Source organism: Lissotriton helveticus, chromosome 4_1 (genome assembly GCF_964261635.1).
Source record: "Lissotriton helveticus chromosome 4_1, aLisHel1.1, whole genome shotgun sequence".
NCBI lineage: Eukaryota > Metazoa > Chordata > Amphibia > Caudata > Salamandridae > Lissotriton > Lissotriton helveticus.
Window position 1 is genome coordinate 1,592,141,715 of NC_136063.1, and position 21,406 is coordinate 1,592,163,120.

The 21,406-nt window shown below is 44.4% G+C and overlaps 1 protein-coding gene across 4 annotated transcripts in view; it reads left to right on the forward strand.

The window, feature by feature from the left end:
• AMPH (amphiphysin) overlaps window positions 1-21,406 on the forward strand; it is a 959,953-nt gene that overhangs the window by 755,825 nt on the left and 182,722 nt on the right. For all 4 annotated transcript variants that reach the window (XM_078688208.1, XM_078688209.1, XM_078688210.1 and 1 more), the window contains exon 13: window positions 17,965-17,988. In XM_078688208.1, the coding sequence (XP_078544334.1) occupies window positions 17,965-17,988 (24 nt within the window). The remainder of the gene's footprint in view (window positions 1-17,964; window positions 17,989-21,406) is intronic.

The window sequence follows — 21,406 nt, forward strand, 5'->3', positions numbered from 1 at the left end:
AGTTAGTGTCGCAGCTGTAGAAAGAGCAGATGCAATGCCGACTTTTGTGCAGTGCACAGACAAAACCTGTAACACACAGAGCAGGATCTTTATAGGGCAAATGATACAATTTCTTTATAGACATGACAAAGAATTAATTTAGATCACCTCAATGTGAAATCAATCCAGCCTATTCTGACCATCCTATTACCTGAAACTAGCATATGATAATCTAACTAGCTTTTGGGTTTTTATTTTATATAGGGGCATTTATATCATACCTATGTACCTATTAGTGCTTTATATGGGCCAGAGGTTACAAGTTGTGGGCACCACTGCTCATTTTTGAGGACCTGGGCTAGTTTATTCCTTTTCATCATCATACCTTGACCCAGAGAAAGAAAAGAGAAACGCGGAAAACGAGAAAATGAGGGAGAAAAAGATAGGAAAAAGTGACAAAAAGAACCTGCAAGAGACAAAGAGACAGGAAGTGTAGGGAGGTGTAAAAAGAGGCATGAGGAGGAATCAAGACTAGGCAGCCATAATGTAAGAAATGTGGTTGTTGGATGACTGGGGAGTGAGCCTGATCAAGGAGCAACCAAAATCATTGTTCGGGTGAGGCACAAGCTAAGATGCATAGCGCAGCCAAGGCGATGCTTCCTGTTCTGTGGTGCAGCTAGGCTGTGATGTGAGGTGCTGCATCGTTGTTGAGGATCCTGTTAATGATGGCTTACAATGCAAAGTATGGCTGCAAGGATGTGTTGCGCTTTTGGGGTAATGCGTTGGTTCCTGAGGAGCTGCTAGGGTGCGATGTGGAGTCTGTCATTGTCATTGAGGCTTCTGTCAACGAGGGATGTGAGGTCCTGCGGCGAGAATACATCCTGGAGCGGCGGTTCTGAAGAGGCAGTGAAGGTGATGGTTGTCTTTGCAACTGTTGCCATCCATGCAGAGGTGGCAATCCGTCAGTTCTGCTGGAGGTTTTGCCGCGCAGCAGAGGAGATGCTTTAGTTTTGCTGGATCCACAGAGGAAGACCTGGCTTGGCACGTCGGTCTGGACTGTTCCCATGAGGCACAGGGTCAAGACTGATTTGCATATAACTCTGTCTGACCTGGGGTGGCGAATTGAGCTAAAGAAGAAAGATAGATTCAACCCAGATCTGTGATTGGGGATGAGTGTCTGAAAAGTTTCAGCGCTCTGTCCATCACCTCCTTGTGTTTGCTTTCTTCACTCCAAGTTACCAGGGTATGCCCAGACGTGGGTCCCTTGCTCAATTGCCACTGAATTCAAGCTAGCTTGGCTGATGAGGAGTGTTGCCCTGAAACCGGTCCCAGGATGCTTATTTCAGTCCAGGGAAGACCTGGCTTGACAGTTCCGTCTGGACTGTTTGCTTGAGGCTCAGGGTTAAGACTGATTTGCATATGGCTGGGTCTGAACTGGAGTGGTGAAGCGAGCTAAAGAACAATGATGGATTTAACCCAGATCTGGACTGTTCCCATGAGGCACAGGGTCAAGACTGATTTGCATATGGCTGAGTCTGAACTAGGATGGCGAAGCGAGCTAAAGAAAGATGATGGATTTAACCCAGATCTCTGACTGGGGGTGAGTGTCTGAAAGGTTTCAGCTCTCCATCCATCATCTCCTTGTGTTTGGTTTGTTTGCTTAAGTTGGCAGGGTATGCCAAGATGTGGGTCCCTTGCTCACTTTTACACTGGATTCAAGCTAGCATGGCTGATATGGGGTGTTATCCCAAAATCGATTCCAGGATGCTTGTTGCCGGTAAAGGGAAGACCTGGCTTGGCAGTTTGGTCTGGACTGTTCCCATGAGGCACAGGGTCAAGACCGATTTGCATATGGCTGGGTCTGAACTGGTGTGGCAAAGTAGGCTAAAGAACAATAGTGGATTAAACCCCGATCTGTGACTGGGGGTGAGTGTCTGAAAGGTTCAGCACTCCGTCCTTCATCTCCTTGTGTTTGCTTTATCAACAGAAGCTTGGAGATCACCTTAAGCCCACTTCCAAGGGTCCAGGACTGGGGTAGCACCATTTGGCAGGGTAATCAATCAATCAATCAAAGCATTTGTAAAGCGCACTACTCACCCGTGAGCGTCTCAAGGCGCTGGGGGGGGGGGGGGCGGGTTGTTGCTACTGCTCGATTAGCCAGGTCTTGAGTAGTCTTCTGAAGGCTAGCAGGTCCTGGGTCTGCCGTAGGAGGATGGGGAGGGTGTTCCAGGTCTTGGCAGCGAGGTGGGGGAACGATCTGCCGTTGGTGGTTGCTCTTCGGATGTGAGGGACGGTGGCGAGGGCGAGGTCAGCGGAGCGGAGCTGGCAGTTGGGGGTGTAGAAGGTGAGTTATCTGTTGATGTATGCTGGTCCGGTGTTGTGGAGTACCTTGTGTGCGTAGGTGAAGTGCTTGAAGGTGATTCTCTTGTCGACCGGGAGCCAGTGCAGGTCTCTCAGGTGGGGTGTGATGTGGCTGCGGCAATGGATGTAGAGGATCAGGGGTGCAGAGGTGTTATGAATACGTTGTAGTCGTTTCAGGAGTTTGGCCGAGGTTCCGTAGTCCAACCTGCTGCTGACAAGGGACAGGGTGAAAGTTCTTCTTGTTTCGGTGGGGATCCACCTGTAGATCTTGCGGAGCATGCGGAGGGTGTTGAAGCAGGAGGACGAGACGGCGTTGACCTGCTTTGTCATGGAGAGAGTAGAGTCGAGAATGAACCTGAGGTTGCGTGCGTGGTTGTTGGGTGTTGGTGCTGTTCCAAATGCAGTCGGCCACCAGGAGTCATCCCAGGCCAAGGGGGTGGAGCCGAGGATGAGGACTTCAGTCTTGTCCGAGTTTAGCTTCAGATGGCTGTTCTTCATCCACTCGGCAACGGCTTTTATACCTTCGCGGAGGTTGGTTTTGGCGGTGAGGGGGTCCTTGGTGAGGGATAGGATCAGCTGGGTGTCATCGGCGTAGGAGATGATGTTGCGATTATGTAGTCGGGCGACGTGGGTGAGTGGTGCCATGTAGATGTTGAACAGTGTCGGGCTGAGAGATGAGCCCTGGGGTACGCCGCAGATGATCTCGGTGGCTTTGGAGCAGAAAAGGGGAGGCGGACACTCTGGGTTCTGCTGGAGAGGAAGGAGGTGGTCCAGTCGAGAGCCTTGTCTTGGATGCCAGCGTCGTGGAGGCATGTGCGTAGGGTGTGGTGACAGACAGTGTTGAAGGCAGCTGATAGGTCCAGGAGGATGAGGGCCGCGGTTTTGCTGTTGTCCAGCAGGGGCCTGATTCATCGGTAGCGGAGATGAGGGCAGTTTCGGTGCAGTGGTTGCTGCGGAATCCAGACTGGGACGGGTCCAGGATGCTGTTCTCCTCGAGGTAGTGGGTCAGTTGTCTGTTGACGGTCTTCTTGATGACCTTCGCCAGGAACAGACGCAGGGAGGGATGGGCCGGAAGTTCTTGAGGTCCTTAGGGTCAGCCTTGGGTTTTTTGAGTAAGGCTTTGATTTCGGCGTGCTTCCAGCTCTCCGGTAAGGTCGCTGTTTCGAAGGAGATGTTGATGGCTCTCCGGAGATGGGGTGCGATGGTGGTGCTGGCTTTGTTAAAGATGTGGTGTGGGCATGGGTCCGACGGAGACCTGGATTGGATGGTGTTCATGATTTTGATGGTGTCATCGTCGCTAATGTTGGTCCAGGAGAGCAGGGGATCGTTGTGGATGGTGGCCGTGGGGACGGAGGTCTCAGTGGTTGTCGGGGCAGTTGTGATGTTGAAGCTGTCGTGGATGTCTGCGATCTTGCGATGGAAGAAGGTGGCAAGGGAGTTGCACAGGTCTTGTGAAGGTGGGATGTCGTTGGTGTTGGAGCTGGGTTTGGAGAGTTCCTTCACGATGTTGAAGAGCTCTTTGCTGTTGTGTGCGTTGTCATCTAGGCGGTATTTGAAGGAGGCCCTTTTTGTGGATCTGATGAGGTGATGGTGTCTGCGGGTGGCATTCTTGTGGGCTGTGTAGCTGTCCGAAGTCAGTTCATGGTGCCATTTCTTCTCTAGTTTTCTGCAGGTTTGCTTGGAGGCCTGGAGGTCCTTGTTGAGGATAGACTCACAAACGGCAGAGCTTAGGTGCAGGTGTAGGTTTTTCGAAGACTCTTGTGTCCCTGAGGCTTCAGATCAGGTGGCCAGCAAACTAGCCCTTGGAGTCACTCTGGGGTTCTGGGTTAAAGAGATGCAAGTTTAGTCCCTGTTATCCAGTCAAGAGAGCAGCATGTCAGCACGGAAAGGTAGCAGTCCTGAAGAGCAGCAGTCCATTAGCAGCACAACAGCCCATATTCCTGACAGAGTATCCACAGGTCCAGAAGTGTAATGAAGAGTTGGTGTCCGAGGTCCAATATTTAAATTCCAGTTGTGCCTTAGAAGTGAGAGGGAGCTTCTAGAGGCAAGCTTTTGAAAGGCACAGGTGACCTGTTTTTCTGGTCCAGACTCTAAACTAATTACTGGGGGTATGCAGTCCGTCTTGTGGAATCAGGACACAGCCTATTCATGCGTAAATGGGGACAGGCTCAGCTCCATTCTGCCAGTGATGTCCCATCCAGGCATACCTATGCCCAATAGTATGTTGACTGTCTAGGAGGAATACATAACTGTCAACTACACCAAGTCATGTGACCCAGAGGCAGGTTTCAGGGACCAAATGGCTGAGGCAGGAAAATGCTAACTTTCTAAAAGTTGCATTTTCGAAATTGAAATTTAAAATCCAACTACACTATAAGTTAGAATTTTTCACAATTCCATATACACCAAACATGAACTGGTCATCTGTTCCCATTTGGAAATTACAGCTCATTAAATGCAATGCAATAACTCCAATGTTATCCTATGGGAATGGGATGCCTTGCAATAGTGAAAGTAAAATACAGGAGTGTTTTACTACTAGGGCATGTAAAACATAAGAGTACATGTTCTACCTTTTAAATATATTGCACCCTGCCCTCTGGGCTGGCCTGTGTCTTCCCTAGAAGTGACTTATATTTTATAAAAAAGAAGATTTGGGCCTGGTAAAAGGTTTATTTTGCCAGGTCGAAATAGCAGTTTAAAACTGCACACACAGGCTGCAATGGCAGGCCTGAAATATGTTTAAAGTAATACTTAAGTGGGTGACACATTCAGTGCTGCAGGCCCACAAGTAGCATTTAATTTACAGGCCCTGGGCACACATAGTGATACTTTACCAGGGATTTACAAGTAAACTAAATATGCCAATCGGGGATATGCCAATTCTATCATGTTTTAAGGAGAAAGCACAAGCGCCTTAGCATTGATTAGCAGTGGCAAAGTGTGCAGAGTCCTAAAGCCCAAACAATCGAATTCAGCAAGAATAGGAGGAGAAAGGCAAATGTTTTGGGATGGGATGACCCTGTAGAAAGGGCTATGTCCAACACATGGCATTCTGAAAGACCCGGTGATCTACAGCAGAAACAGCCAGCTCCTAAGTCATTCAGGCCCCTGCACTAATGCTATGTTTAACACATTAAGCACAGGTACCATTGTTATCAGACTGTTACTAATTTAAAAACGTAAAAGTAAAAATGCATGGTAATGGGATTTCTTTGTCAACTTTAAAAATGGTTCAAAGGATAATGAGCTACAACATGCTGCCAGAAATATGTACATCATTCCAATGCCTCAATTAGCGTGGATCATATTTCACTAACCATTTCTCAAATAAAAATTCAATTTGTTTATTTCTCTAAGGAGAAACATCACCCAGTACCTTTATGTGGTTTAGGGCGCATTACTTAACTTCTCTTGCCAGAAATAGAATGTGAGGTGTGAGAATTTAGAGAAAGAAGCCTGCAGTACAGCCTTGCTGTTTACAGGGATAATCTGTTCCAAAGCATGATTACATTTCTCACATTAAGTCAATCTTATCAAGCAGCTCTGTGAAGGCGGCAACAACAAACCAATGTATGAAAAACTGTTTAGTGTGTCCTCAGAGGACGGAATATTTGTCCGCCTGGATCGAAGACCATTGGCATCAATTCTCCACAATACCTGGGGTAGCAGAAATGACAGCATCCAAATGTTCAGTCTCTAATGACATCACACGAAGTGAATCACAATATGTTATGACCCTGATGATGTTAGCGATGGTGTTGTCACGGAATATGCCTAGTTACCCTGCTTGTTATTTTACCGCATGTCATTACGACGTGGTCATTACAACGGCCACATTGTAACAACGCATGCCATTACTCTGCAAGTCGGATTAGGGGAGGCGCAGAATGTTGGTGTGCCCCTTCTCCAATTTGGAAAGAAGCCCCGGGAGGAGGTGGTCCCCTGGGCTGTGTAGGGGGTTTGAACCCTCCCACGCATTATTTTAAACTTAGCACCAGAGAGGTGCCATCTGTGGAGCTGCGGTGAGACCCCCTGCGTAGGCCTAGGGGATCATGGTGTTTCTACCCTGCCCTTTTTTTTATATAGTTTCTTTTACCTATTTTCTTGTGACTTGGTTCAACCGACTCACAAGATGGCTGTCAGCACTTCCTGGTTCGAAGTGTTGGCAGGCAATCAGATTGCAGAATCAAGATTGGAGGATTCACTGGATCCTCTGTGTCCCCAGTTGTGTATCTGAGAAATGTTTACATTTCTCAGGAACTACTAATGGATTCACACCATTTAACAAAAAGAGTGCTTTGTGAACTATGAGCTACCTTTTTGCCAAATTTGGTGTAATTCCATTCAGCAGTTCAGGCTGTCGCTGTGTCTAAAGATTCGTATGGAAATTAACATGGAGAAAACGCATTTTGTGACCCCCCTGTTTCTTAGCCCCTGCTTGACGAATCAACCCAAAACTTTGAACACAGCAGCTGACCCCCCCATTAGTTTTGAACATTTCACAAAGATTCGTTAAACAATGCCAAATATATTGGCAAATCAAAAAACGCTTTTTCTATGGATTGTAGGTCCTAACTGTAACTACCTAATGCGACCGCCAGTAGGTAGTATATATATTTCTTTTTTTGTGCTGTATTCATTGTGTTAATGTGTGTGTGTGTGTGTGTGTGGGGGTGTTGCACAAATACTCTACATATTTATTGTGTTATTATGTGTATGTTGCACAAATACTTTACACATTGCTTCTTTAGATAAGCCTGACTGCCTCTGGCAATCTACCAGAGGGTGAACACATGCTATTTTTTAGTGTGTATCTAGCTTATCCCGACTAGAGTGGTGGTTCCTGCGTGGCCTCGGTGCATACCCCAGCCAACCAGGAATCCCATTTCTAACATGTGTTTATATATTAGGGTGTGTCCACACAGGTTTAGAACACTATCAAATGTTTATCTCAGCAAAATAAGACCAAAATGACAAAAATCCAATCAGCAGAAGGTGAGATATGAATTTTTAAAGTATAATGCAAAAACAGTGCTTAGAAGGCTACTTGATGTTGCGAGGGGCCCGTGCAAATCCAAATTTCAGGCCGACTGCGATGGAGGAAGGGCAGCTACAGGATCCACGCAGGGCCTGCTGAGAAAGTTCCTTGGATGGAGCAATTCATCAACCCTGAGTGAATTATGTGTTGATCTTCTCGTTGCTTTTCTGAGGTGAAGGTAATGTGTTATCATCGAGTCACGCAGAGCGTTATGGTCAGTCCACGCAGGCTGTAGAACTGCTGTAGTTGAACAGCCTCTGTGTCGGCGTTGAAGGGCGATGGGTTCATCCCAATTGGAGCACAGGTGACGATGCTTCAGTTTAGTAGAAAATAGCTACAGAACTTGCTTCTGAGGCCATAATGTGGAGAGGGCACCTCAGGCAAGGGTAGGAATTATAGAAGGCAGAGTCCAGCAGCACCAGCAGAATTGTAAGAAGTCTTTTGCTGCAGAAAACAGGAGGCCAGCCCAGTCTTGGCTGTCAGGCTATCTGCGGGGGGGAGGGGTAAATCAGTGCTTTGTGTGTGAACAGGACACTACTTGTTGACGTGTATCAGCACCCTCATTCCTCCCTGACCAGGAAGACCCATCTGAATGATAATGAATGCAGATGAGTGCTCATAATGCAGATGAGCCTCCCCTTCCTGTGCTTGTGGCTGTCTAGAAGAAATGCAAAAAGTGTAGCTGTCACTCACACCAGATGTATATTGGAGACAGGTTGTCAGGCACATAGAACAGTTAGTGCAGAAAAAGTTCCCACTTTCTACAAGTGGCATTTCTAAAACAGTAATGTTAAATACAACTTCACCTGTAAGGAGGATTTATTATTAGCATTCCAAAGATATGAAACATGACAATGCTACTTGTCTCTCATCAGGAATTACAGCTTAAACGTGTTCTAAGTCATTCTTAATGCTGGCCTAGGAGAGGGGTGGGCCTCAGAGTAGTGAAAAACGAAAAAGGCTGAATGTCACTACCAGGAAACTCAAAACATAAAATTTAATGTCCTACCTTTTACTTACATTGCACCCTGCCCCTAAGGTTACTTAGGGCCTACCTTAGGGGTGACATATGTGTAATACAATGGGAGTGTTCAAGGCCTGGCAGATAGTTTTAAATGCAGAATCAAAGTGTCAGTAAACTGCATACACAGGAAATGCAGTAGCATCCCTGAGACAGGTTTGAAAGGCTTTGTCTGTGGGTGGCACAATCAGTGCTGCATCCCAGTAGTAGCATTTGAAGTACAGGCCCTGGGTAAATGGTATACCACTGTACAAGGGACTTACCAGTACAACAAACATGACAATCAGGTATACACCAATGCCATCATGTTTAAGGGAGAAGCGCATGCACTTTAGCACTGGTTAGCAGCGATAAAGTGCTCTGTCCTAAGGCCAACAAAAACAAATCAGCAAAAATGGGAGGCAAGGGGCAAACAGTTTGGGAGAAGATCACCCTAAGGTTGAAAGTTCTTACAACATGTTTTCTGAGACATAGGTCTCAGTAGAGAAGCCAGTATCTCTCAACATACCATAATATGCACACCCGTCATCTGAGACAGTTCTGACAGAAAAGGCCAGTCCATGTATACAGCCTGATACCACACCTGTCGTGAGAAAGAGGTCGGACAAGAGAGGCTAGTCCATGTACACACCCTAATATGCACAGCTGTCAACTGAGAGAGAGAGGATTGACAGGAAAGGGTAGTCCCTCTCAACTCACTAATATGCACGCCCATCATCTGAGAGATGGCGCAGCGTAGAGGCCAGTGTCTTTCCACACATCCTACCACATATACCCATCATCTGAGAGAGAGATCTAAAAGAAGAGGGAATTCCCTCTCCACATCCTACTATGCACACCCATCCTCTGAGAGAGAGGCCTCAAAGGAGAGGCCAATCCCTCTTCACACCCTACTATGCACATCCACCATTACAGACAGAGGTCTCACCAGATAGGCCAGTCCCTCCACATATGCTACTAGGCACACCAGCCATCTGAGAGATATCTGAAAGGAGAGCCTAGCCCCTACCCATACCCTACTGTGCACACCCCTCATTACACAGAGAGCTATCACCAGAGAGGCAAGCCCCTCTCATCTCACTAATACACACACCCATCATCTGAGAGAGATGGCTCAGCGTGGAGGCCAATGTCTCTCCACACATCCTACTACATATACCCATCATCTGAAAGCGAGGTCTAAAAGGAGAAGGCACACACTCCCCACACCCTACTACGCTCACCATCATCTGAGAGAGACCTGAAAAAAAGGCTAGTCCCTCCCCACACTCTATTATGCACACCAGTCAACTGAGAGGGAGAGAGGTCTGAAAGGAGAGGCCAGACACTCTGCACAACCTACTATGCACACCCATTATTACAGAGAGAGGTCACACACTCATGTTCTGAGAAAGAAGTTTGAAAGGAGAGGGCTGTCCCTCCCCACACCCTACTATGCGCACCCATCATTGCAGAGAGAGGTCTCATCAGAGAGACCTGTCCCCCCCACACACTCTACTATGCACACCCATTATCTGGGAGACAGGTCTGACAGGAGAGAGCATAACCTCCCCCACACCCTACTATGCACACCCCTCATTACACAGAGAGCTCTCACCAGAGAAGCCAGCCCCTCAACACACCCTACAATGCACACCTGTCATCTGAGAAAATGGTCTGAATGGAGAGGCCAATCCCTCCCCACACCCTACTATGCACACCGATGGGGGGTTGTATTTACGTATAGTATTTAGGTATTACTTTTAAAAAAAAAGGAAATTCACTGAAAAAAAAGGATAAAGTACCATTATAATTAGGTGTGAATAAAAAATCTGGTTTTGTTTTTAAAGAACATTAGAAATTCACTGAAGAAAACAAAGGTTAAAGTAACATTATAGTTAGGTGAATTTCTTAGTGACAACATTCATCTTTTGAACTAAAAACAAAACACCACAGAAATTCACCAATTATATTCAGCAGCGCTAACTATCACTGCTTATGAACTCACATATGACAACACTCATGACATGATATGACATCACTGATGACATTTCGAATGGCATCATTAATGACATCACTGATGACATCCTCTAATGAGTTTGCACGTTTGTTTTTCCGTTCACATACTGACCAGTAACTGCCATATTAATTCTACATAATTTTGTACAGCTTGGGTGTAGCTAATGGGTGTAAGTGTTTCCAAAACGCGTGTGCCCCTAGTGCACCATAGCTAATTTTGAATGAGCTACTAAACATAAACAGGGTGCATGAGAGCATGAGAGCATCTGATCTTTTAGGCCAGGGGTTGCAAAGGAAGGCTGAAATCTCCAGCCCAGAGGTGGAGATTTCAGCCATGGCTAAATCCCCACCTCTGAGCCGGAAGCTCTGCCTCCAAGCCACAAGCCCCGCCTCTGGGCCAGAAGCTCCACCTCCAAGCCGGAAGCTCCGCCTCCAGGCCGGAATTTCCAGCCCGAGTGTGGACATAAAGTTAGTAGTTGTAAATCCATTCTGTGAATACCAAAAGTAGTAAGTTTAGGATTTTGTCTTAAGTTAATTCTGTGAATCGGGCCCCTTGAAATTATCTCAAGGCAGTAGAATAGGTTTAGACATGCAAATTCGATATGACACAGTATTATCCCTTAATAACTGAATGCCCAGGCAGTTTTGTACTTTTTGTAGTGAAAATCAGTTTATTACACATGATACCATAATAATAAATAATAAAAAAGAAAACTGAAATTTCTAGCTCCTTAGCCAGAGATTCGATTCCAATGTTATTATAACACTTACATGTAAGCGGTATAATTTCCTTGAATGATGGACTCTCATCAGTGTTAGTCTATGGAGATGTTTGTGATGGCAACCTGACTTCATGAGTATCGAACCTAGGTTCATGAATCCATAACCATTTCCTGCAACAGGAACAAGGGCACAGTTGTGGTAGTGAGTTCAGGCCTTTAGAGTCAGCAGAAGGCCTTCCCAAGAACGCAGAACCCACACAATAGATGGTTTAACATTCTTGTGAAAGGTAAACTTCAAATGGATATTTTTACAGCTCATCAAGGAAAACAATGATTAGAGTTTTAATTGCTGATACATGAATTTTTAGAGGTTTTAGTGTATCTGCCACAAAGTCTCTTATGACCGAATTGTTGATCATAAATCTGCCCAATACGCTCTGTTGCACTCACCAAAGCCTGGCTAACTACAACGGTTACTTTAGAGGTGTTCCAAGCAATGCAAGTGGCTGGGTGCAATCGAATGAAGGTCACTAGATTATGGGTCAGTCACTGTAGGGTTACAGATGGTTCTTACATCTATATATCTGAATCCCATTGATTAGGTGCAAAATATTTAAAAGGCCCAATATATTGAAAACTGTCAGTCGCATCTGAGATTTTACTGAGCAAGGGGTGCACACAAGTCAAGAAGAAAGGATAGAGTAACTTCCTGAGCCACAATAAAGATGGCGACAACAGATGAGGAGTTCAAATGTGCATATCACAGGATCTATGTGCATTGTGTGATCAGTGCATGCAGGGGCAATGGAAAAAGGAGCTTTTCTTGAGTTGGATATTATCAGTCCAGATAAATTGTGCAGGAGCTCACAGACAGAGGGCCACATCTTATATTGGATGCTGATGAGGAAACACAACGGTGTGAAGCTAAGAGTACTCTGGCAGAAACTCTGCAGCTACTTAAATGACTAAGAGGCACATGCATCATTGAAAATACCGGTTGCAAAGGCAACCAGTATTTTTGCATTTGGGATGCATCAACCCAAATGCAATTTCGAAATTTAGGTAATTGCAAATGTTGTGATTACCTAAATTGCGAATGCATTTAGGGAATCACAAATTGCGATTTCCTAAATGCAATGCATGATGCAATACAAAATTGCGAATTCGGAATTTTGAATCGCAAATTACCATCAATTTCAAGTTGATGGTAATTTGCAAAAACTTTGACAAATGCATATGTGTGTGCACAACATGTGATCACATGCCATTTTCAGGGGTGCATCAGGGTGGCCTTTTGGCCCCCTTGCACCCTTGAAAGTGCATGCGCAATTTGTGAGTACCTATTTGGTACTCGCGTATTGCGCATGCAATTTACATTCATTCCTAAGGGCCTGTAGGCCCATGGGAATGAATGGAAGCTATTCTTAATTGCGAATCACAATTTGCAATTCATAACTAAGGAATATGTAGGAATCTCTAACATTTTAGCAAAACCTACATGCATAGGCAATTGCGATTCCATAATTCTGATCCCTTAATAATCGCGATTATCAAATTGCTATTGCCCACATTGATGCATGTGCCCCTAAGACGTGATATCCCCAGCCTGAGAAGCACTAAAACACTTACCAGGGGTAGTAGGGTAAAGAATGCAAAGGAGCATGCTTTTACGTTAACAGAGATTTAGCCAGCCTCATTCAAAGTATTGTACCATTTTAGACTGCCTCTCTTTTTATTTCTGTCTCTCTCGCTCTCTCTCTCTGACATACACACACACGTGTACACCATGAACTCTACAGGCATGATTCACTTTTGTGGAAGTTTACGATTTATTGTAATTCACAAAGCAATTTTACGAGTAGTATCCTTACTACTGCCTATCTTTTTCTGTATAGAGTCTTTGCTATGAGTGTGGAGACTCTGCATTAGTAAGGATACTACTTGTAAAATTCCTTTGTAAATTACAAAAAAATCGTAAGCTCACTCAAAAGTGTAAGTTTACCTTTGTAAATCAGGCCCTAAATCTATACATTAGCAAATGTAAAGATAGACCTAACACTAATGGATATCATAAGCAGATGTGCACATGCACCCTTCAAACATATCCCTCACTGATGGTGGTAAAATACTCAGGTTAGGAGAGCCAGGCTGACCTTTTACACAGGGAAGCACAGTAGGCATGTTCCTTGAAGGAAATTGCTGGAAAAAACATGTCCTTTCTCTGTTAATCGGGTTATGACCCCTGCCAGTATAACCAATACTGTGTAAAAAGTGCAGCATTCACTCTCCCTTAGAGGGTTCACTTTAGCAAGACAATAGTACAAAACAGATTTGCCCTGTTGTTTTTCTACTAGTCAAAAACTATTGAGATATTGCACACATATTGTTGGATCTGGCCCTCTCTGCAGGGTCCCCCCAAACTTTTTTCCTTTACCCTCCACTTTTTGCTGAATTTGTTTTAGCTGGTTTTAGGACTCTGTGCACTTTACGACTGTTAACCAATGCAAAAGTGCTTGTGCTCTCTCCTTAATACTTGGTAATATTGACTTATCCCCAATTGTCATATTTAATTTATGTGTAAGTCTCTAGTATAGTGGCACTACATGTGCCCGTGGCCTGTAAATTGAAAGCTGCTACTGGTCCTACAGTACTGATTGTGCCACTCAGTTAATTAACACTTTAAACATGTCCCCGGCCTGCCATTGCTGCCTGTGTGTGCAGTTTAACTGCCATGTCGACCTTGCAAAATAAGCCTTTTTACTGGCCCCAATCTTTTCTTTTTACACATATAAGTCATCACTACACTATGCCCTGAAAAAACCCAGTGTGCAGTGTATTTGAAAGGTAGGACATGTACCTTAAAGTTTTACATGTCCTGGTTGTGAAAAACTCTTCCAATTGTTTTTCACAACTGCATGGCCTGCCTCTGACATGGGATAACACTGGAGTTACCTTATTATATTTATTAAGCTGTAATTTCCAAATGGGAGCAGATAAGCAGTTCATGTTTGGTGTCTTTGGAAATGTAATGACAAATCCTAAATTATGGTGGAGACTAATTTTTTCTTACAATTTTGAGAATAGCAATTTTAGAAAGTTGGCATTTTCCTGATTTAGTCATTTTGTGCCTGTAGCCTGTTTCTGGCTCACATGACAGGGTAAAGCAGACAGCTGAGCTTGTGTATTCCTCCTAGACAGCCACACACAATTGGGAGATTAGGTGTGCCTGGATGGGCCATCACTGGCAGGATGGGAGGAAGGAGCTGGGCACAGCCCACTTATGCTTGAATAGATGAATAGATTGTGTCCTGCCTCCACACAAAGGGCTGCATACCCCCTGTAGATAGTCTGGATCCAGGACAGTGGAGGCAGGATGCCTGGAGACTTCAAAGGCCTACCTCTACAAGATTTTCCCCTACTTCAAAGGCACAACTGAGTATAAATACTGGACCCCAGACATGACCACTTCAGTACACATCTTGACCTGTGAATACTCTGTCAGGAAGAAGGACTGTTGAGCTCCTGCAGGACTGTCACTCTGCCAGACCTCTGCCCTGCTGCACCACTGCCTTGCAGTGCTGCTGCCTTGCAGTGCTGCTGCCTTGCTCTGGTGACCTGCTGCCTGTTGCCCTCTTGCCCGGGTGAGAAGGGCTGGATCTGCATCTCATAAACCCAGAACCCCCGAGTGACTCCAAGGGCTTCTGGCGTGGCCTTCTGACGTAAGCCTCAGGGGTAGTAGGCTCCAACAACACTGCTCTTGCACCTGGATTCTGCCATCTCTGAGTCTACCCTGCTAAGTGGTGCCACCTCAGTCTTGGACACTTGTAATTGAGCCTCTGTGTATCCAGCAGAACCGACGCATCTCCTTTACTGGGCAGTGCAACCCCAAGCAAAATTGACGCATCGCTGCTGCTGTATGGATCGGAACCACTGCAAAGACTTGCATCGCAGCCTGTCTCCACATCGGAAGCACAGCTGCGCAATGCATCCTCATCGCTGGCTCTTGCATGCCTTGTCGACGGCAGCCTCAATGATGACTTTAGACTCTGTATCCTAGCCTCACAGCTCCTTGGAACTGACACTTTGCCCCAACTGCTTGGCGCATCCACTTCTCCAGACTTTTCATCGCAAGCAACTGTCGATTAGATGTTCGGCGACAATGCAGCAGGACCGCTCAGAGCAGCCTTGCCACATCTTGTAACAGATGCATCGCTTCAGCTGCCCGATGCACCTCTGACGCAGATCCTCACAATGTTCTGCAAATCAGGATTTAAGGTATTCTGTTCAGTGGGCCTCACTGTTTCCCTGTAGCCGGCCCACGCTCCTTCGAGGTCAGCCTAGTCTTGTAACTTTGTCCCAGTCCAGCACCACCAGATATCCACAGTTGGAGCTTTAGGCCTTTTGATGCTATTTTCACTCAAATCTGTAAAATTGAATATCTCTGGTTAAACTGATAGGATTCTTGTCATTTTGGTCTTGTTTTATTCATTTAAAAGTATTTTTTTTGTAATTTCGTTGTGAGCTCTTTTAGAGGTGTGTTCTCACTGAGTTACTGTTTGATTTGTTGCACAAATACTTTACACATTGCCTCTGAGTTAAGCCTGACTGCTCTGTGCCAAGCTACCTGAGGGTTGAGCAAAGGTTAGTTTAGGATTTGCTTGTGACTACACCCTGAGAAGAACTGGGGTTGCTCCTTGAGAAGGGTTTCAGCTCCCTCAACTAGTAACCCAAGTTCTTCCGGAAATATTTCAGCAGTATACACTTTTTTTTAAAGCAGATGACGTCTCTGGATTTTAAGTTTTTCCCATGTCCCATAAAGTCACAGGCACAAACAGGCATTACCAAATGTAAGACTTCTAGCGTTCCCCCTAACTAGAACTGTGAGGAGCACATTTACTGAAAAAATAACTTAATGCCACGCAGCAACCAGAGATGCTGTGCTGCATTGTGCAAGGAGAAGAGAGCATCGCAAAGTTACACCTTCTAAGATATGGTGCTGCAGCTCTCATCCACAGCACTGGGACGCCAACAAGCTGTCTAGTAGCACCCACTTTTTATTTTATCAAGACTTTGCGTTGGTTTCCATCATTTTGTGTGACCTTGCACTGAAGCAAAGTCTTGAAAATGTGCACACAGTACCGCTCCAGCAATAGAAAGTGGTTCACCTATCTCCCGTTGATTGTTCAGGTAGATATGGTGGAGAATGTATGTCTTAGTTCAATGGAGGAGGTTTAAAGGGAGTCAAGGTTATGGTACAACACAGTTGCCACCACAGCAATAACGATGTGCATGTTCAGCCAGAGTTGTGATAGCCCAGCACTTTCATATCATATCAAAACATATTTCCAGCAAAGTGAGTGCATTCCATAAATAATTAAAATCTAGCCAACCAGGCCTGGCAAAGAGTAACCGTCCTCAGAGGACATTCTGAGGCGGGCACAGGGGTGGTTCCTCTACTAGGGCGAAGGAGCATCACCCCACTGCTTCTTGCAGTGCAAGAAGCAGAAACATAAAATAGTAATAACTTTCAGTTATTATCATTTTATGTTTGGGTGCCGGCGGGGCTACTCCGAGAGCAGGTGAGTTGAGGAGTGGTGTTCCGTGCCCACTCCAGAGTGTGCAAAGACTGTTTGGTCAGCCCCCTCGGGCCGCCCGAACCAGTCATGCACACTCTACCTTTTCCCCATGTAGTCTGCATGCAGCCTACATGGAAAAAATTGCCTCCCCATTAGCCACTGGCTGGTCGGCGTCCCGACCAATCACAACACTGCATTATCAGCATCGTGATTGGCTATGGGAGGTAGGGAGCCTGGCTGCCTGCTACGGCTTCCTGTTCCTGGAGGGCATAGAAGACACTGGAACCAACCTGCAGCGGAAAGGTAAGTTTAAATATTTTAAATGTACCTTACCCATCCCCCCATCCGTGAGTCATGCCGGGCACGACTGGGAGGGCACTGTTTTCACTTATCACAGAACACATAGGAGTGACCACTAGATACAGCTGACCAGGCAGACTCCTAAGAAGCCCGCTCTGTTGGGAAACCATTCCCCCCAGGTGCCCCTTAAACACGAAAACACAGCAGAAAAAGACGCGGAGGATGGGCCATTCTTGGTGTCCTCCATAGGCAGCATCTATCGTCCATCTTGTAAATGATATGCTTGCAAACATGAAAATGTTTACAGTCAGAGTAAGGTAACTCTAATGACAGGTTCACAAAACTTATTGCGAACAATCTCCCATGTGCACACATTCTGATGTGTGCAATTGTTATTTAAGGCCGGTGTATATAATACTCATGATTTCAAACACACAATAAAAAGCGAAACACGAAGGAGCCCCCATCTGCCCCAGGAAACTGGACTTAATTCACACTTAGAATCCAATAGGAAAAACATCTTTAAACAGTCCTTCTAGTACAGTAGTACGTTTCGAAAATGTCCTTAATTGTCAAAACGTTATATAAATTTAGGACATTGCTTTCTCATAATTTTTAATTGGAAAAAGTATCTGGAATCAGTGTATTGACAGGTAGTTTGATGAGAAATAGTGCTTGGAGGTATCCCCCCCTTCATGTTTCTTTTTATATTGTGTGTTTGGAAAACGAATCTATAACTGGATGTAAGAATAGTAACGAAATGGGGTATGAATAGCGTGTATGTGTGTGTCTGTAGTTCGACTGACCCTGGGGGCCATATCTCGTTTTGCTTTTTTCTAATAGGCAATTTTGGTCAAATTTATATTAGTCTAACCCGAAGGTTGCTATTAAGCGATGCCTACTTGTAGCATTACAAATGTACTGTGTAGTGGTTAATTCTTACTTTTTTCTTTTGCTTACTTTCAGACATTACCATGGGATCTCTGGACGGTAAGGCACCAAATTAATAATAATTATGCACAGCCAGACATTAGTGAAAGCTCTGGAAATTGGGCTTTGTTATTATACCACTGCAATCTGTGCAATAAAAGCACCCAAATATGTATATAAACTGCGCCACAATTATTCACACTTGATTACGTGTGTCGGAATTCTTTTGGTTTCTGTTTTGTATATTTCCTGATTTATGTGGGATCCTTGGTCTTATCGCGGCTGAATTTGGCAGCAAATCTGGCACACTTATCAGCAAAACTCTACCTCCGAAACATCCTTAAGTCACTTAAATAGTGAACGTGGGCCCCATCTTAAGGTAGTATTTAAAGTTGGCTTTCTATAGACATTTATTACAGATCACATCGGCTTCCCCAATTATGTGTGTTCAAATGTGTGTGGTTCATAAAATAACCGTATATGGGTTGTCCTAAAAAAAGGAATATAGTTTTTCCCCGGGGAATTCTGTATTCCGGTCTTGTTAGAGCTAAGACTGGCACTGATTTAGCAGGTAGGAACTGATTGTTGTCACTGAAAGTTATGGCAATAAATCTATTGTGCCTCTATAGTGAGGAGATACTTTGAATCCATGGGATTAGCAGAAGGCGAATACTTCAGTAAAGTCTGCAAACAGACCTGGGAAAGAAAGAGGTCATCATTATTCTGGCCCTATATTCATTTTTAATAAAGGAATTCAAACACAATTAAACAGAATGTATCTTTTAAAAAACAAAATCCACCATTTTAATGACAGTAGAAAATGTGGGTCATTAGAAAATATTTGGACGTCACAGTAGATAGACTTCGTGTTTTGACAAATGATTTGCTGGAAAGGGAAGAAACGGTATTGACATATCGGATCTGATTAAAAAAAAGTGAACACACGTTTGTGTATGTTAACACTTTTTCTGTACTAAAAAAAGTACCCTTTTGAGTCTCTGCAGTCGTAAACTTACTATTAAACGGAGTTTCTGAATTCCAAAACAAACTTAAACTTAAGCAAAAGTGTAATTTACCATTGTGAATCAGGACAATTCAGTTTATTACCTCACGTGCCACTGATTTTAGTGTTTATTACTACCTCCTGAATATTGCCTTGTGCATGCTGATCTCCTACGTATTAATCTCTGTTATTAGTATTTCTGATGGTAAGGTCTCTGGGCCTTCTTTTCACAATCTGATCTGCTCTTGGACGTCTGGACCTTCTTTGCCCAAATAAATCTTTTCAGGTGCCCTTCCCTCTACTAGGGCATTTTCTTGTGGCTGAGAAATACATGTCCTATTGCAACTATACCATCTGATCCCTCTGTGAAGACGTTCAACGTGCTCTATTAAAATTCACTTAGCATCTACAGCAGCAATTGTTTTTTTTATGAGTTGTTTATATTTTTGTCAAGGGACAAAGTGTTTTCTTCACTTCTGCATAATGAGAGCAGATCAAAAGCTGTCAATTTGTTTTACTTTGGCAGCTAAATTCAACTGGTGCTGATTATTTCAACCATAACCAATTATTTTGAAAGGAATGGTGTCAAACCATTCCTTTCAAAATAAGCGCACATGAAGAGAGAGCCTCTCTTCATGTGGGCTACTCCAGGTTATGGTTGTAGGGTTTCACTCCTGTATGCATGCCTGCCTCCTAGATAGGAATAATTTACCCTACTGGCTGCAGATTTATTTTCAGATGGTATTTAGTGCTCCTTTTACAGATATTTTATGAACACAAGCTTGCTCAGCACTGTGCGGGGAATTGGCACCCCTGCCCTTTAGGTGGCCCCCATCCAGGGTACGTCCTATAAATACCTATGGGATATTTGGGTCTTGGGCCCTACATCCCATTTTACGTAGCGCCCCCATCATTTTGTCTTAAGTCATTGCGGGAAGTTTCCTCTCCATTCACGTTTCTTCTAGGTTTGCCTTCCATAACTCCAAGAATCAAAAATCTGTTTAAATGCTTAACACCTTCTCAGGAACCCATGTTAGGGCCCAGGGATTTTACTCTGGCTGGGTGGACTATTGCTTATTTAATGTTCCTTTGGGTGAATATTGATCGACCACTCACTTTTGCCAGCCATCACATTTTACAGCCTTACCCTGTGCCTCTTGGCAATCTTTTGTCAGAATGTGCTGTCTTCCATTTGGAGAGGATGCAGTTAATCAGCCAGGGGAAATAGTTTTCATAGAGAACCTTTGAAACCGTGGACTGTATTGATGACCAATACTCTTTCTGATACAACTCTAGAATTATTCTTCATTGTCAATATTAAGATTTGAAGGTTTTCAAACCTTTGTCATTAATCAGGCGTGGTCAGAAGGTAATCAATAATGTGCAACCCGTCTTGCATTGTATGTTGTGTCAAAGTATGATGCTTTGTAAGCCTTTTGCACAGAGATTACATCTTCTTTGGTGCACAATTATGCTAAAATGCTGCCTTTGTAGTCTTTTTCCAGAAAGGCGTGGTTCCACCTGATAGCTCTGTTACTTGCACTTTCATTTGCTAGAATATTTCTCAAGCCTGCCCTATTCTCTCACCTTGGTTTTCAAGTATTTGCTGACAGTGAATGGGTGATGGTTTATAGTATTGGCTGGTTTGATTGCGTTACTCGCGATCATCTCTACTGAGACAAAATCCTTGCTCCCTTTCCGTGAAATTGCCCTAAATTGTCTACAATTTAAGTTTCCCGTTAATTCTGCTACTGGGGAGTCAGTTTGATAGTTGTCTGGCCTTAGTTGTCACTTGTCTTTGCCGCCACCACTTTACTTGTATAACATACATATTCCCAGCACAGGCCCAGCCTTACAGGAATGTGAATTTTGATAATTCCCAGAACTGTTGATTATATGGATGGTGCCGCTATCAAAATTATTTCCATATATGAAGCGGGCTTCAAAATGGGTGGTTCAACCTTACCTGAATTTAAACCCTAGGTTCCACACCCCACGAGTAAACAGGCTTTGCATTTTGAGACCATTCTCCAATTTTGCACTCTGAAGTCTGACCTCTTATTTCAGATTTCCTAGATATCCTGATACAAGTACTGCTCAAATGTCACTGGAAAAATTCACATGTGAGATATCCCATGATATCAGTAATGATAAAGTTCCTGCCATTGTGTAAACCCCTATAATTCTAATGTTATCTGCAGTGGCATGTTTACAGCTGCCCAAAATAGAGTTATTCCTTGAATGCAACGTCCCATTCTTTGATACTATCTGTGTACATCCACAGGCCAGCATTACATCTCCGCCATACTAGTTAATTTCTTTTGTTTCCAAAAGTTCACTTTGATAGGTTGATCTTTCAGTTACTTGGAACCGGACTCGCATCTTACTTCCTCTAGAGTCCCCGCTCAGAGACTGACTTCATACTCAGATCTGGGGTTTTGCAGGAGTGAGGATGTTTTGGGTCTTGCATATTTT